The sequence below is a fragment of the Calypte anna genome, chromosome 20 (assembly GCF_003957555.1).
Source record: "Calypte anna isolate BGI_N300 chromosome 20, bCalAnn1_v1.p, whole genome shotgun sequence".
NCBI classification, from domain to species: domain Eukaryota; kingdom Metazoa; phylum Chordata; class Aves; order Apodiformes; family Trochilidae; genus Calypte; species Calypte anna.
Genome location: NC_044265.1, coordinates 1,762,820 through 1,780,318, shown reverse-complemented (window position 1 = coordinate 1,780,318; position 17,499 = coordinate 1,762,820). Strand labels below are relative to the sequence as shown.

At 46.5% G+C, this 17,499-nt stretch overlaps 1 protein-coding gene across 3 annotated transcripts in view; it reads right to left on the bottom strand.

Moving 5' to 3' along the window:
• Window positions 1–4,398: 4,398 nt before the first annotated feature.
• Window positions 4,399–17,499, bottom strand: part of CPNE1 (copine 1) — a 52,538-nt gene continuing 39,437 nt past the window's right edge. For all 3 annotated transcript variants that reach the window (XM_030463238.1, XM_030463240.1, XM_030463239.1), the window contains 2 exons: window positions 6,477–6,713; window positions 4,399–5,487 (listed from right to left, as the gene is read on the bottom strand). In XM_030463238.1, the coding sequence (XP_030319098.1) occupies window positions 5,371–5,487; window positions 6,477–6,713 (354 nt within the window). In that variant the 3' untranslated portion in view covers window positions 4,399–5,370. The remainder of the gene's footprint in view (window positions 5,488–6,476; window positions 6,714–17,499) is intronic.

The window sequence follows — 17,499 nt, the reverse complement described above, 5'->3', positions numbered from 1 at the left end:
GGGCCCGGGGGCTGCGGGACAGGGACCTGAGCGCTGCGGGCAAGACGGGAGCCCGGCTCTGTCCTCCTGCGGCTCCTCCACCACAAAATCACAGCTCCCGGTGAAGCTGAAAAAGGCCAAGCAAAACTGTTTAGAGACAGAGTTTTGAGCCTTTAAACAGCAAAGGGATTTATTTTCGGATCCGGGGAACTCCCAGCTCGTGCTGGACAAAGAGTTCCAAGGGTTAAGGGAAAGGGTTGGGGTATTTATACAGTAAAAGGGGAGGTTACAACATCCTTACATTCTCAGTTCTTGCTGACTTCATTCTATTGTTACAAGGTGATATCAGACCCCAGCCAGAACTTTCTTCTTATCCGTTGGTGGTGACATCTTTATGTTCTTCTTGTGCAGATGTTCACATCCTTTGGTGCCCAGCTGGCACCTAAATGGCCTTGGCAGTGTCTTGTTTCAAGAACAAGACTTGTTTTAAGAACAAGACTTACACTTTTAATTATCTCCGAGCTAGAAGTTAATCCCGTTAGGACCTTGTATTGGTTACATTGTTCTAGTGGGAAAATGCCATGTCTGAGCTGCTGTGTTCACTTCTTTCTCAGTTTAACCCTGAATTCTACTGGTTATGAATACAAATTCATTAGCATATATTACAAGTCTTAATTCTACATAAAGTAAATTCACCCAAACAGCTTGGCCTGATCCACTCTCCTTACAGGAGTTAGTCCTGTCAGGATTTTTCTCTTTTTCACTGGGATTAAAGCCCTGCAAGGCAGAGGGTGCGGGAGGGACCCGGCCCAGCTGCCCGTGGCAGTCTGATGGGGAGGGGTGAGACAGGAGAACCCCAACCCAGGGACCAGGGGAGATGGCTGGGGGAGGGTGGGACACTCAAGCACTCTCTGGTGACAGAGGCTGCAGGTGCTGGAGCTCCTCCAGGCTACACACTTAGGCCAGATTAAAGCAATCATAGAGTCATTTGGGTTGAAGAAGAACATTAAGTCCAACCATCACTCAGCACTGCCAAGGCCACCACTGCCCCATGTCCCTCAGCACCACATCTCCAGGGCTTTTGAATCCCTCCAGGGATGGGGACTCCACCACTGCCCTGGGCAGCCTGGGCCAGGCCCTGACAACCCTTTGGGGGAAGAAACTTCCTAATATCCAATCTAAACCTCTCCTGGCACAACTTGAGGCCATTCCTCTTGTCCCATCCCTTGTTCCTTGGGAGCAGAGACCAAACCCTCCCTGGCTCCAACCTCCTCTCAGGGGGTTGCAGAGATCCAGAAGGTCTCCCCTCAGCCTCCTCTGCTCCAGGATCAACACCCCCAGGGCCCTCAGCCCCTCCTGGGCAGACTTTGTGCTCCAGACCCTTCCCCAGCTCTGTTCCCCTCCTCTGGACACTCTCCATCCCCTCAATGTCCTTCTTGTCCTGAGGGGCCCATGACAGTCATGAGCTCAGGAGGGTTTACAAAGCATTTCCTCTACTGGGGCTCTGTCTCCCCCCTCCACACCCAGCACTGGACACCCACCTCGGGCTCCAGGGTGCAGCAGGCAGGGTGGCTGATCCAGCTCTGCAAACACCAGGGAGTGAATCATGCCCATGCAATGCCAGGCTGCTGCCAAGCAAGCCCTGGGGTTGTTCCCTTTATCTCCCTATGACTGAGAGCTTCCTGGAGTGGGAGAAGTGGTACCAGGGGCAGTGGAAACAAACTGGGGTGGAGAGGAGGCCACTTCACCCTGCAGCAGCAAACCTGGCAGGCCAGCAGCACCCAGCACCACTTGTGAACCCAAATGAGGGCCCTGGTCTGACCCCACAGACAGCCATGGCAAGAGGGGGGCAGGGGGTGCAACTGGGGCTCTTCAATGAGACGTGCAGATCCCCCAAGTGTGCCACTGATGGCTGGAGCCAGAATTTGCTGAAAGCTGATCACAAGACACCACCAGTTTGTGTGGCTTCTTCAAGACACCTGGAGCAGTCCCATCACTTGCATTCTGCCTGAAGACCAAATCTCAGTCTTGGTGACAGTCCCTGGGGGGAACCAAAGGTTTTAGACCCTAAGAAAGGCCTGTAACCCAGCAAGGTGTCTGGACAAAAGAACAGGGGATGGAGCTCCCACAGGGAGCTGTAAGGGAACGTGGCATAGCTCAGCATGAAATGTCACCTGTATTCATTGCCAGGTGTCCTAGAAGCAAGAGGAACCCTCCCTGATGAGCTCCCGCATGCAGTATCTCTGTATTTATATAAGGCCTTGAGACTGAAATACCTTTGGGGACCACAAGTACAAGGGTGGCAAAGAGGCAAAAATCTTGGCAAAAAGGCTTCTGGGGAGTTCTCACAGCATAAAGTGGGACTGCTGAGGGACAACAGAGCAGACACCAGCACTGGCTAAGGGCAGCACATTCCCCTGAGGGAGAAAACCTGAACAAAAACCTGAGTTCTCATCTACCTGAAGTGACAACCATGCTGTAAACCTGCATTCCAGCTACGCCCAGGGTGGCACAAGGCAGGAGACACCTCCCAGCCTCTCACCACAGTGCCCAGCAGCCATCCTCACTGCCTCTAAGTCCAGGAGCCCTGGGCAGAGTCAAGAAAGAGAGAAAACAGGCAAAACTCTGCTGTCCTGACTCAGCACCTTCCAAGGTTGACCCTCCTGTTGCTTTTCACCTGGGCTCAAGCCCAAGCAGCTCTGTCCTCAAGTGACAATGACAGAAGGTGTGTTCTTATTTCAGCCCCTTGCCTGCAGTAAAACAGCAAACAGTCCTCCTTCCCAGGGGGAAGTCCCCTCCTTCCCAGGGGGAAGAACTCCCTCAGAGTTGCCTCCACCATCTCTTGGGCTCTTCCCCCTCCCAAAAAAAAAAAAAAAATCAGAGAAGTTCTCTCCAACCCCCAATGAGTCCAGGACCTGGAGACACCTCAGACAGCTGCAGAAGTGACTCCACTGCTCAGAGCCAGTGCAGAGATGGAGGATTCCCTCTCTTGGAGTGGGAACTTGCAGAGGTTCAGAAAAAGAGAGGAAAAAGAGGTGGACTGCAGCTCCCACCACTCATTCTGCTGTCTCAGAGCTCATCTTCTGCCCCTCATGACTAGAGTGCAGGCAAGTCCCAGCGTGCTCCTGACAGCTTGCCAAAGAAATCCAAGCACTACCTACTGCCAGCAGGGTTTCTTGGTCCAAACAAGGGACTGGTGAACCTTCAGGTATCCTTTGAAGAACACTTTATCAAAAAGGAAAAGTAAAAACCCCAAACAAAACACAAAACCCAACCCTGGGTTTGCTTTTCCATGTCACACAGGGAAGGAGAGCTCTGCCTGCTTGTTGTGAGCAGCTAACAACACAAGTAAAGGATGAACAGCAGAGTTTCACAGAGATTTGGCAGTTTTCCTCCCTCTCTTCCACACTTGTAACGTATTTTCATTTACACTGCCACTCAGGAAGAGAAGTTGCTTGGTTTCCTTCAAGAGCCCAAGTGCAAGAAAATAGGGGTTTCAGGCTGGATGATGGAAAACTGCAGGAGACAGCCCAGCTGCCTCTAGAGGAAGCTGTCTGCTGGCTGTGGAACCAGGGAGAACACATTGTGGTCAAAATTAGGCTTGAATAAAAAACAAGCACAACCTCATCTTGGGTTGGCAGCAGCCCCAGACCCACAGCCCTTCAGAACATGAGCTTTGTACTGGGTCAGTGGCAGATACCAGCCAGAACCATGGAATCCCAGACTGGTTTCTGTTGCAAAGGATCATAAAGATCATCCAATCCTGCCATAGATCAACTCTGCCATGGTCAGGGACACCTCCCCCAGCCCAGGGTGCTCCAAGCCCCATCCAACCTGGGCTGGAACACTGCCAGGGATGGGGCAGCCACAGCTTCTCTGGGCACCCTGGGACAGGGGCTCAGCACCCTCACAACAAGGAATTGCTTCTAGTGTCTGACCTACATCTCCTCTCTGCCAGCCTACAGCCATTGCCCCTTGTCCCACCACTCCATGCCCTGATCAAAAGAACAGCCCTGTTGAGCAGGTGGATTCAAACCCAGGTGCTGCTCTCCTGCAGGTGTTGTGACCTCCCCTTCACACAGCCTGAAGCACCAGGGCAGCCATCCAGTGTATTCCCACCACTCCCTGGTTTACTCTGTGGAACTGATAAGTTCTCCCATCATTTCAGAGTCCAGAAACAGCTCATCTGACTGCAGGACAGGGCTTCAGGCTATACATTCAGCAGTCTTAGTGATTAGCAGGTAACAAAACTAATGATGATGGACAAGCTGCTCTGCTGATCACACACAGCCTGGGGCAAACTCAGATGCTGAATCACCACCAGGTCACTACTGCAGCAAAGGCTTCCACAAAGCAAAACATCCACAGTGCTGGAACATAAAAAGAAAACCCAGAAAGGAGAGCCCAGAGCCCAAACACGTTATATAAATCAAAGCAGTTTATTTAATTATGAAACCAAAAGCATGACCACTTATTGTGCAATGACAAGCCTGAGCTGCTTTACCTCTATTTTGAAATTAATTATCAACTCCCATCTCTCCAAACAATGGTGCTTTGCCAGCAGGTGCCTGCTCCCCAGTCCCCAGACCACACCACACACTTCTGAGCAGGAAGCACCTTTTTGGAGTTCACTCACTTCTTTCTGTAACTTTGTCAACTTCTGTGACACAAAGAAACCACTTGAAAAATCTTTATTTCCATGTTTCTAGTTGCTGGATTTTGAAAATCATGTTACTGTGACTCACTAATCCCACCCCCAATAATTAATGGTTAACCCTCATTAATCCCCTCTCCTAAATAAGCAAAGTGCAGTGTTCTTAAATTGCAACAATGGCTCCAAGCAAGAAGCCATCACAGAAGCAATTTTTGGTAGTAGAAAACGTGATTTAAAAAAAGATTGCAGCACATGATCACTGAAATGTAAAAAATAAACCTCCACATATAAAAATATACTGGCACTTTACAAAGGCACAACAGGAACTGCCTCAGGCACCCAACCAACAGACTTTGGTACCAACCAGCAGAGAAGGGCCCCTGTTCCCAAGGCAGCTTCATAGAAGGAAAAACACCCACCAAGGAGCAGGTGAGAAGTGTCCTTACAGCAAACTGCTCCCAAACTGGGCAGTGAAGCTGCTGGGTGCACATGTCCAGACCAAGCAGGGATGGATGGTGTGATGTGTCACTGTTGCAAGGTGGAAAACTAACAAACTCTTAATTTCCTGTGACAAAAACTGCCAGCAGTTGTGGGTGTTCTGTATTTACACTTCCAGTTAGGAGCAGGTAAAAGATGAAAGACAGAGCACAAGTGTGTGATTGGTGTGGGTGGTCCAGCCCGAGGCTCTGAGCACCCAGAGTGTGCAGGGTGGGTGCTGGCAGCCCCGGATGGTCACCCTACACCTGCTTTACCTCGGGGGGTTTCAGTGGGGGCCACCCCTGCCATCTGTAGTATGACACCAGCTGCTTTGGCACCTCAGCCAGAACCACCTGGGCAAGAGCCTCCCGAGGAGCCTGCAAGGAGAAGAGGGAGAAGAGATCAGAAATACTGCAGAGAAAGTGTTTATCAGCTCAAGGACAAACTTTTACAGAATTCAGAGCACAGCTCCCCACTGGCCACATCTCAATCCCTGTTTCATGAGTTCCTTGCTGCAGTTCAGCAGCACTTCCACAGTCTCAGTGAAGCTCTGCTTATAAAAAGCATTTGTTCCCACCCCTGCACTGCTCCCAGCTCAAGCAGCCTTCCTGTGGCCCTGATCTGGGTGGGAAACTGCCCCAGTCACTAGCAATTTCTCTTATTTTGGGTCTTCATTTGACTCCACTCTTCAACCCAGTTCACTGTGCAATGCACACAAATGTCAGTGCCACCAGGGGAACAAGAGGACTGCTTCCAACAGCAGGGAAGACTTAGAATCACAGAATAATTTGGGTTGGAAGGGACCTCTCAAGGTCCCCCAGTCCAAGCCCTGCAGTATCAGGGACACCCTCACCCAGATCAGGGTGCTCAGAGCCTCCTCAAGCCTCACCTTGAACATCTCCAGGGATGAGGCCTCAACCCCCTCCCTGGGCACCCTGTGCCATTGTTCCACTGCCCTCATGGCACAGAACTTGTTCCTAACATCCAATCCAGATCTGCTCCTCTCTAATTTAAACCCATTGCCCCTCAGCCCATCACTCCAGGCCCTTGCACACATTCCCTCTCAGCCTTCCTGGAGCCCCTGCAGACACTGGAAGGTCACTGTGAGGTCTCCCCAGAGCCTTCTTTAACTTATCTCAGTTTAAAACACTCATGAGACTCAACATCAGAGGAGAGCTCAGCCTTTTGCTTAAATGTTTGCACTCCAGGAGAGAAAACATCTCCCGTCCTCTTCACTCTGCAATAGCCAAGAGACAGCAGCACAAGAGTGTGGGCAGCACTCTGAGCATGCAGCTTGCTGCCTCTGCAACCCCCAGGCTGAGTTTTCAGCTGGAATGGCCACAGGGGCAGTGGCAGTAGGACTCACACTTCTGAAGTGTCGGAAGGGCACAAACTGCACAATGTCCCGCGCGGCCGCTTCCCCGGTCACAGACCTGAGGACACCACTGTCCCCATCCAGGAACTCCATGGCTTTGAAATCAGCTTCACCAACCCCAACAATAATGATGGACATTGGCAGCTTGGAGGCATCAACAATGGCTTGCCTGGTTTGGTCAAGATCAGTGATCTCTCCATCTGTGATGATCAGCAGGATAAAATATTGCTGGAAAACATCAGAAAGTGCTGAGTTAGGGAGCTCGACACCAAAGGTGACACAGCTGAGGGCAAACTGAGCCATTTCTTACTCTAAGAATCAGATGGTGACGTGGGCAAGACAAAACCAAAGCATAAAATAAACTTGAGCTATTTTTTTTTTTCATTTCCATAGGACCTTTCGTTGTGCCCCTCAGATTTCCTTTGTAAAAAAACAAAGAATGAAATTCAATTTATAAAGACCAATCACATCACTTGGCAGAACGTACTAGAGATGAGCAGAATACTCCTAAATCAACAAAAGTCCATACAAAATTCACTGCTGGATGCTGCTTTACTCACAAACAGGCTAAAGTTTAATGTTTAATATCCCCAGAGTGCAAGTCAAAAAACTGCCTTTTAACATTGCCAATACTTTAAACCATATGTATTAAAAACCTCAAAATACATCAGTGACAACTGTCATGACAAAGACCCTCTAGAGATAACAGGATGGGAAGAATACAGGAGCTTTTCTAGAAAGAAAAATACCTCAAAGCAACATATTAGTTTGGTCAAGTGTTTAAAATTTCTGTCCTTTTCCAGAGGCTAAGGTTTAGTACCTGGTTCTGAAATGAGCAACTGCTGTTTTATAGCAGCTGTCTACAGTTTTTAAATGAAAATAAAAAATGAGACACATGCAATGAAAATAAAGGAAGTATTTTCCTATTCCAAAATCCAGTTAATACAAGATTTACTACGGTTGTGCCCCATTACTGACAGATTCTGTATTTTAACAGCTTTCCATCTGTAAGGAAAAGTAGAGATTTTTAACATATAAAGAGAAATCAGACTCCCCTAAGCATTGAAAAGGCTAAAAAATACTCTCAGAAATATAAGAAATGGATCTCCCTAGAACAAGTGAAAAAGAGAAAAGATCCTGACAGGATTAACTCCTGTAAGGAGAGTGGATCAGGCCAAGCTGTTTGTGTAAAGAAGTGAACAAAGCAGCTGAGACAACGATTAACTTCTGTCTTGGAGATAATTAGGAGACACTGGGGGAGTGCAAACACCTGCACGGAAGACAGGATAAGGCTGCCAGAACCAGCAGATAAGGGGAAGACAATTGCAAGGGTCCAATTATCCTCTGTAACAAGAGAATGAAGTCATGGAAAGCAAGAAAGGTAAAAAGTTCAACCCTGAGGAAGACTTCGTTACTTCATCTGAAGATCCCAAAGACCCCGAGACAGAGCCCCAAAAAGATGACTCCACCCAGACTCCGCCTGTTATGAATACGTATGTCAGGATGTTGTAACCTCCCCTTTTACTGTATAAATACCCCAACCCTTTCCCTTAACCCTGGGAACTCTTTGTCCAGCGCGAGCTGGGAGTTCCCCGGATCCGAAAATAAATACCTTTGCTGTTTAAAGGCTCAAAACTCTGTCTCTAAACACTTTTGCTTGGCCTTTTTCAGCTTCATTTTGGCGACCGTGGCAGGACTGGACTCCGTCGTGCCGTGATCCAGGGGGGCCCGGGGACGCTTTTGGGGCCCCCCCAACGACTTCTGTCAGATCAGCCTCCCCTACTCCCTTGGCTCCTACGTGCAGATGGACACCAGACCTTCCTCATACTGAAAAGGTATTTATATATATATATTTGTTTGGGTTTCGAGGCCTCCAGGGAAAGGGGGGGGTTCAGTCCCCCCAGGATTTATAGGGGTTCGAATCCCCTAGGGTTCACAGGGACGCAGGGGACGCCCCCAGGCTGACGGATTGGAGTCCAGTCTAGCGCTGAGTTCGTCCCTCTCCGGGGTTCAGGTCCCCAGGAGAACTGAGGTTCATTCACAGCAGTGGGAAGGTGCACTCGGTGTTGTATCGTGTTGATAAAGGGCTTTTGGTAATGCTGTGGTTCATATGATCATACGGTGATTGATGACTATGTTATTCTGTTGTACTGCTTGTAAGTAATCTTAAGAGTTTGAGTGGTTACACGTCCCTACCGAAGAAGTTTTACAGCTTTATCTTCGGGGGGGTTGCGGGGAGTCTTTTGCCGCAACACCGGCAGGTATTCGGGGTTTACAGCGGCATCTTGTGACCGTAGGCGGGAAAGCAACGTGTAAGGTTTTGGGTAAAATTTTACCTGTGCAGAGTTCTGACTGAAAGTGCGTGTGTGTGCGTGACACTGAGTGACTGAGAGGCAATTTAATTGCACAGCGAGTGCGGGGTCCTGACCTGCGTTTGTGTCACCCGCGAGGGGACCGTCCAGAGACGGACAGAGCGATTGGTGTGAATCTGGAGTGTTAAAACAAAATTAAAAAGTGTGCTTGAATGCTAGAATAAGTTGAGTAAGGTGTTGAAATTGTAAATTGCTGAAATCTGAATAGAATTTGGTAATCCAGAAAGGGTCCCACAGTTGTAACCTCTCGACCAGGCATAATGGGGACTGAACAGAGTAAGGACATTGATGCTAAAACCCACTTGGGATGCATTTTAAAACATTGGAAAGAACTTGGTGGAATTCTGGGGGGAAATGTAAGGAAAAAGACACTTGTGAAATATTGCCAAGATTGGTGGCCTCTGTATAAATTCGATGATGGAGAAAAATGGCCACCACACGGAAGCTTAAATTATAATACTATCCTACAACTTCTGCTGTTTCTCCGTAGAAAGGAAAAGTGGGATGAAGTAATGTATGCAGACATGTTCTTTACCTTAAGGGATAAGCCAGAATGGCAAAAAGATAGTGGAATAAATGTAACACCCCAAGATCCCTTTGTTTTAGCCCTAGAACAGGATCAGAAAAACAGAAAGTCAAAGGAACGCTGTTGTGATGCTTGTAGCATAGGGAAATGATGCCTTAAGCTGAAAGAAAAAAACAGTGAAGCAGGAAGTACCATTAGCCTCCAAGAATATCAGCCTCTTGTGCCAGGATGTGGAGTACCAGTGCCAATGTCACAACAGGAAAGCAGCAGCAGCTCCACAGAACTGGGAAGTGAGAAAAGAGAGGAATTGGAAAGTGTTCCGCAAAAGCCGGCTGGGGGGAGACAAAGACGAAGAGAAAGCCCCACAGGAGACAGGGAAAAGGGTGAAGAAGAGAGGGAACAGAGCAGACACCGAAAACCTGGGAGATGATCCTGGAGAAGGGACCAGCCATCCATATTACACAAGGGCAACTGAGCAAAAGGAAAAGGAAAGGGAGGCAGAAATGGCAAAGATAGGAGAAGAAAGAGCAAAACTGGAAATAGAGACAGCGAGATTAGAAGCAGAGAAAGCTAAGGCTGAGGCAGAGAGGGCAAAACTAGAAGCAGAGAAAACTAGATTGGAGGCAGAAAAAGCTGGAGCAGAACGGGCAGAAATAAAGACAAAAGCTCAGACCGGAGAGGGTGAAGTACAGGGAGGAAAAGAAATCCCAGAGAACAGGGAAAAAAAGGTCCCAGAGAACTATACAATAGCCCCTCTTCGACAAGTAATGCCCACATTAGGAGAACAAGCACGGATAAAAATACCATTTACCATAAGTGACCTTAACAATTGGAGAGAGGAAGTGAAAAATCTGAGGAGAGATGCAGAAGGGGCCGCCAGAAGGTTTGAATTAATTGCAAAGAATTCAGACGCTGATTGGGAGGATATTGATCTAATGCTATCTGAACTATCAGAGACAGAAAAAGAACTTGTTTTAAAAACTGGGAGGGAACGGGCTGAACTGCTACAGGAGCCTGTGGATGTTGTATTCCCAACCAGTAATCCCAACTGGGATCCAAACAACCCACGCCAATATGATTTATTGCTGCAGTACAGAAGGTTAGTTGCACGGGGCTTGCGAAGAGCAATACCAAAAGCAGTAAACTGGAGAGCCCTGTTTGAAGTAAGGCAAGGACAATGAAACACCAACAGAGTTTTTAGACAGGCTTAGAGCAGCAATGAGACAATATACCCCCTTAGATCCTGGGTCAGACATGGGTAGACAGCAACTGCTGGGATTGGTAATGGGGCAGTGTTGTGTAGATATCAGAAAGAAAGTACAAAAACTTGAACATCCTGCAAATAGAGATCTGGAAATTTTACTGAATGAGGCCTGGAAAGTGTACAACAATAGGGAACAAGAAAAAGAAAAGAGAGAGTTTAAGAAACTTGCCAGAATTATAGAAGCAGTACATTCAAGTCCAAAGCTTCCAGATGCTAGAGGTAGAGGGTGTGGTTATCCCATGAGAGGGAGAGGAAGGTTCCAGCAAAATCAGGTGGAACCAAATCAATGTTTTTATTGCCACCAAATGGGACACTGGCAACGAGAATGCCCTAAATGAAACAGAGAACTTGGGGGGGCATCTGTTGTTCTGGTTGCTCATGATAGTGGTAACTGAAGGGGACTGGTGGGTCATTCCCTAGCAGACCCACTGGTTAAAATAGAGCTAGGGGAAGGTAAAAAGGAACTGGATTTTTTAATTGACACTGGAGCTACCTATTCAGTCTTAAATCAGGAATTAATACCAAAATCTGATGAATCTGTACATGTTGTGGGGGCGACAGGCCAAGCAGAAAAGGCTTTCTTCTTGAAACCTCTTAAATACAAAATTGGGAAACAGATGGGGATTCATCAATTCTTATACTTACCTAATTCTCCAAAACCTCTGCTAGGGAGAGACTTGTTAGAGAATTTAGGGGCCGTAATAAAATTTGACAAAAACAAACTTGAACTCCAGGTAAACAAAGAACAATTCATAACTGCCCTAAGTCTGACTATCAGTTGTGTTAAACCAGAATCTGATAATCATAACATCAATGGAATCACAGATGGAACATATCCGTCCATGTGGGCAACTGATACACCTGGGAAATCAAACCAGGCTGCCCCATTGTTATTGAATTAATACCAGGAGCTAAACCAGTTAACAGAAAACAATTCCCCCTGAGGCTAGGAGATAGGAAGGGAATCGAGCCATTGATGGAGAGGTTTTTAGAATTAGGGCTATTGATAGAATGTGAATCAGATTGCAATACACCAATATTACCAGTCAAGAAGCCAAATGGAACTTACAGACTGGTACAGGATTTAAGGGCTGTAAATGAGATTACTAAGACTCTACATCCAGTGGTAGCTAACCCTTATACACTCTTGACCAAACTAAAAGATAATCTGATCTGGTTTACAGTGTTAGATTTGAAAGATGCATTTTTCTGCCTTACCTTAGCCCCAGAAAGCCAAAAGATTTTTGCCTTTGAATGGGAGTTTGTTGGTAAAGGGAGAAAAACACAACTAACCTGGATGGTGTTACCTCAAGGTTATAAAAATAGTTCTACAATATTTGGAAATCAATTGGCCAAAGAATTGGAACAGTGGGAGCGGCCACAGGGAGAGGGCACTCTCCTGCAATATGTGGATGACTTACTGATAGCAACTGAAACAGAAGAACAATGTGTTGAGTGGACAATCTCGTTGTTAAATTTCTTGGGTTTAAATGGTTATCGAGTCTCCCAACAGAAAGCACAGCTGGTGCAGGAAAAGGTGGTGTACCTAGGATAGGAGATCTCTGGAGGACAACGATTCCTAGGAACAGCGAGGAAAGAAGCCATCTGCCAGATGCCCAGGCCTGAAACGGTGAGAGACCTGCGAGCCTTCCTGGGAATGACAGGTTGGCGTCACCTGTGGATGTATCAGTATGGGATACCTGCTAAACCCCTCTGTGATTTGTTGAAAGTCTAAATATATTCTGCTCTGGACTCTTGAAGCAGAAACAGCCTTCAAAAGACTGAAACAAGAACTGATGAAAGCCCCAGCATTAGGCCTACTCGATGTAACAAAACCATTTTGGCTGTTCTCACATGAACGCCAGGGAATGGCCCTGGGAGTCCTGGCTCAACAACTGGGACCATACAAAAGGGCTGTGGCTTACTTCTCTAAGCAACTAGATGAAGTAAGTAAAGGATGGCCCACATGCCTGAAGGCAGTGGCTGCAGTAATCATAAACATAGAAGAGGCCAGAAAACTCACTATGGGCCAGAAAATGACTGTATTGGTGTCCCACACTGTATCAGCAGTACTGGAACAGAAAGGTGGCCACTGGCTGTCACCTTCTCGGTTCCTGAAGTACCAGGCAATTTTAGTTGAATCAGATGACATAACCATTCAAGTGACTAATGTTGTCAACCCAGCATCATTCCTAGGAGGAAGAGTGTCAGCAGAGCCGATTGAGCATGACTGTCTAGAAACCGTCGAGGCTGTGTATTCCAGTCATCCGGATCTCAAGGAAGAGCCACTTGAAGGTGAAGATGACTGGTTCTGGGATGGCAGTAGCTTTGTAAAGCAGGGAGTAAGGATGGCTGGCTACAGTAACTACAACAGAGCAGGTAATTGCATCAAATCCCTTGCCTGTGGGAACTTCAGCACAGAAGGCCGAACTAATAGCTCTTACCCGAGCCCTCGAGCTGGCAAAAGGGAAAAGAATTAATATATGGATGTACTCTAAGTATGCTTTCTCTGTCGTGCATGCCCATGGGGCAATCTGGAAGGAGCGAGGACTGCTGACTGCCCAGGGAAGACCCATAAAATATGCAGCAGAAACCCTGCAGTTGCTGGAGGCTGTTCAGCTCCCAACCCAAGTGGCCATAATGCATTGCAAGGGGCACCTGAAAGGTAACACCCTTCCAGAAACAGGTAATAGAGCAGCAGATGCAGAAGCTAAATTAGCTGCTGCAAGAGCCAATGATTTAGTATTGGCCCTGGTACCAGAAGAACTGGACACTAATTTTCAACCAGAGTACCAGGAATCAGACCATAAGTGGATACAAAGGAACAAAGGTAAAATGTGAGATAGTGGATGGGGTCAGCTAGAAACAGGACAACTAGTGCTGCCAGAGAAATCAGTATGGCAGTTTGTAAAAACAGAACATGACAAGGCCCACTGGGGATTAGACCCTCTTTATCAGCATTTAGAAGTTAGAATAGCAGGGCCAAAGCTATTCACAGCAGTGAAACAGGTCACATCCCAATGTGAATGCTGTTTGAAAAATAATCCAAACACGGAAGCAAAGGTTCACCAGGGAGTAACAGATAGAGGAAAATTCCCAGGGGAAGTGTGGCAGATTGATTTCTTTGAACTTCCAAGGAAAGGGGGGTATAAGTACCTCTTGGTTTTGACTGATACATTTTCTGGGTGGCCTGAAGCGTTCCCATGCAGAACAAACAAAGAAAGAGAAGTAACTAAAGTCTTGTTTAATGAAATCATTCCGAGGTTCGGGGTGCCCAGGAGCATCTCCTCGGACAGAGGCTCACTTTTGTGCTAAGATTGTACAAGCAATAAGTAAGGCACTGCAAATCAAATGGCAATTGCACACATCCTATAGACCCCAAGCTAGTGGGTAAGTAGAAAAGATGAATCATCTTATTAAACAATTAATTGCAAAAATATGCCAGGAAACTAAGTTGCAGTGGTACCAAGCCTTACCTATTGCTCTGATCAGACTAAGGGTGAAGCCCCAGTCAAAAGAAAAACTGAGCCCGTTTGAAATTTTATATGGGAGACCTTATGCCATGCAGACTGTAAATAGTGAGGCTGTAGATCAAATAGGTAATCAATATGTGTGTGATTATGTTATAGCTGTGGGGAAATACTTCGATAAGAATGCCACGGTGGTGATGGATCACCAACCTAAGCAACCTCATTGTAAACTGCATCCTTTTAATCCTGGTGATTGGTTATATGTTCAGAATCTTTTAGGGAAACCTCTGCAAGAGAAATGGGAAGGACCCTTTCAAGTGTTGCTCACCACCCTCACTGCAGTCCGAATTAAGGAGCCACCCACCTGGATCCACTACTCCTGAGTCAAGAGGGCCCCTGAACATTGCCAAGAACATTCCTGAAGGAGCTCTACATCATGAACTGGTGACCTTTAGTGTTGATGCTTGGACTCTGGATAAGTATGGCCTTATCACAAAACATTGCCCAGGGATGGCCATGGTCAGGTGCACGGATAGTTAAGGCACTACCATGGGTTGGTACACCACGTGTGGCATTACACCCAGAGTCTGGCTTAAACATTCATGTGCTATGTAACAACCAGCTGTATGAGCAAAGGACTGGAGTCAAAACAAAGGCCAGTTAGACTCCTTAACAGGGCAAGAAGGGGATGAAATCCAGATAGGGTGTACGAGTGCTAAAGTGAAAAGACAGGAAGGTGAACTAATCAGATTAACTGTGACAGCTTTGGGACCTGTGTCACTTACACATAACCTGGGACCCAGGATATGGGTCAGAAGGAAGGCACCAGCCTCTTGCACCTGGGAAGGGGACAAAGAAAAGGAAAGATACGAAGCTCAGTGTGAAGTAAAGATAATACTGGAACATCCAATCGCAGTCACATGTCTATGGTCTAGCAAATAGGGAGCTGCTTCTGACCAGTTTCTTATAAAACTCACTGAGAGTTCTAATGCTAAGGTATCTAGTAAGAAGACTGTGAAGACTCCTCTTCCAAGCTGCAACAGAACATATAATTTGACCCATGTAGGGCCTCAAGTGGTTAGGCAATCAAATGAGTTAACATTGTTATTAGATTCTACATATTCATTGAAAAAAATTCAAGTAAATATCCAAACAAACATTACTCAGTTACAACAGGATTGCTGGCCCTATATCCAGCAAAGCCTTAAGGGCTGGAAGGCATGGTTGGCAGCCAGATCACGCCCTAGGCATGTGGAACGAGATGTCACTGGATGGTTTGGCACTGGGCTAGGGGTACTGAACACAACAGACCAAGTATTGGTAAATAAATTAAGTGCCATCACTTCCCATTTGGGGGAACTCAAAGTGCCTTTGAGTTCATCCATACTTAGCCTAGCAGAAACACAGTCACTAGCAACTAAATTACTAACCCTAGTGGCTAACCACACCACTGAAAACCTTTTAAAGCTTGCAGAGTACACTGGTGATGCAAACAGATTGCACTCGCTATTCAGTGCACTCAAACACAGCAGTGGGTACAAACAGTAACTGCAGGAATTCTGAGGGAAGGAACATCCGGAATACTACCCCAAGAAAGAAAAGAAATGATAGCAAGAGATAGCTCTACAACCCGACTTGAGAAGGATCATCAGGCATGGTGGCAACTTGTAGATTTTAGTTACTCACAAGGTGAGCAAATCGAGGCCTACATGCTCACTATCAGTGCTGCCAAGGAGAAAACCATCTTTCCTGTCCTGACCTTAGGATACCCTCTAATAGTCATGGTAGTGATAATTCTCATGTTATCCATCTTAAACGTGTGGCTATACTACAAACTGAATGATACAGTCAAAAGGATCCGAGTAATGTGGGCAATGATTCAAAGGCATCAGAACCTTCCCTTGGAACTTGACGAAAGAATTCGTAAGTTCTAAGGAAAGGGGAGAATGAAAAAGAGAAAAATCCTGACAGGACTAACTCCTGTAAGGAGAGTGGATCAGGCCAAGCTGTTTGTGTGAATTTACTTTATGTAGAATTAAAACTTGTAATATATGTTAATGAATTTGTATTCATAACCAGTAGAATTCAGGGCTAAACTGAGAAAGAAGTGAACACAGCAGCTGAGACATGTCAAGACCCTAATGGGATTAACTTCTGTCTCAGAGATAATTAGGAGTGTAAGTCTTGGCACTGCCAAGGCGAGCTGGGCACTGGGGGAGTGCAAACACCTGCACGGAAGACAGGATGAGGCTGCCAGAACCAGCAGATAAGGGGAAGATTATTGCAAGGGTCCAATTATGCTCTATAACAAGAGAATGAAGTCATCGAAAGCAAGAAAGGTAAAAAGTTCAACCCTGAGGAAGACTTCATTACTTCATCTGAAGACCCCCAAAGACTCCGCCTGTTATGAATATGCATGTAAGGATGATGTAACCTCCCCTTTTACTGTATAAATACCCCAACCCTTTCCCTTAACCCTGGGAACTCTTTGTCCAGCACGAGCTGGGAGTTCCCTGGATCCGAAAATAAATCCCTTTGCTGTTTAAAGGCTCAAAACTCTGTCTCTAAACAGTTTTGCTTGGCCTTTTTCGGCTTCAGTATGAGGCTGAAAAAAAGATTTTTCAAGGTCCATCTTGTCCAAAATTGGGTCAGCTGAAGCAACAGACTGGTGATATAGTTTCAGGCTGGAAGGAGAATAGGACCGGGACTGATGTGTCACCAGATCTATCCTATCAATTTACTCAGAATAGCAGTTTCTGTGGCACACTGGTTACTGGAATTCCCTCAGGGGCATATGGGACTAGCAGAAATAGTGGTCCCTTTTTACCAGGGCCCAACAATCCTCGAGCTTTACCACCTGATGTGTTTTTGATTTCTGGGGATAGAGCCTGGCAAGGTATTCCTAGGAAGGCAGTCAGTGGTCCTTGTTATCTGGGGAAACTTAATTTATTTGCTCCTACACACCAACAGTTGGACAAAGTATTAAAAAAGGCTTTATCTCATGCAAAGCAATCCTTAGGGCTTTCATCTGATTGTGATGATAATGTTAAGCTCTTGAGAACACCCATTAGAGTTGCTTTATCACTTTTCCTACCTGGTGAAGCCACAGGAAATGCTTTAAGGGAGCTTGCTAAGCTAGCATGCTGGTCTGAAAAGCAAGCAAATATTACTACTCAAGTATTAGAACAACTGCTAGTAGATCAAAATAGTTTACACCATGCTTTGTTACAAAACAGAGATGCAACTGATCTTTTGCAATTGGCTCAAGGACATGGGTGTGATGATTTTGAAGGGATGTGCTGCCTGGATTTTTCTGATCATAGCACATCAATTCATAAGGAAATACAAGACTTGAAGGCTCACACTAGCAAAATACAGCAGC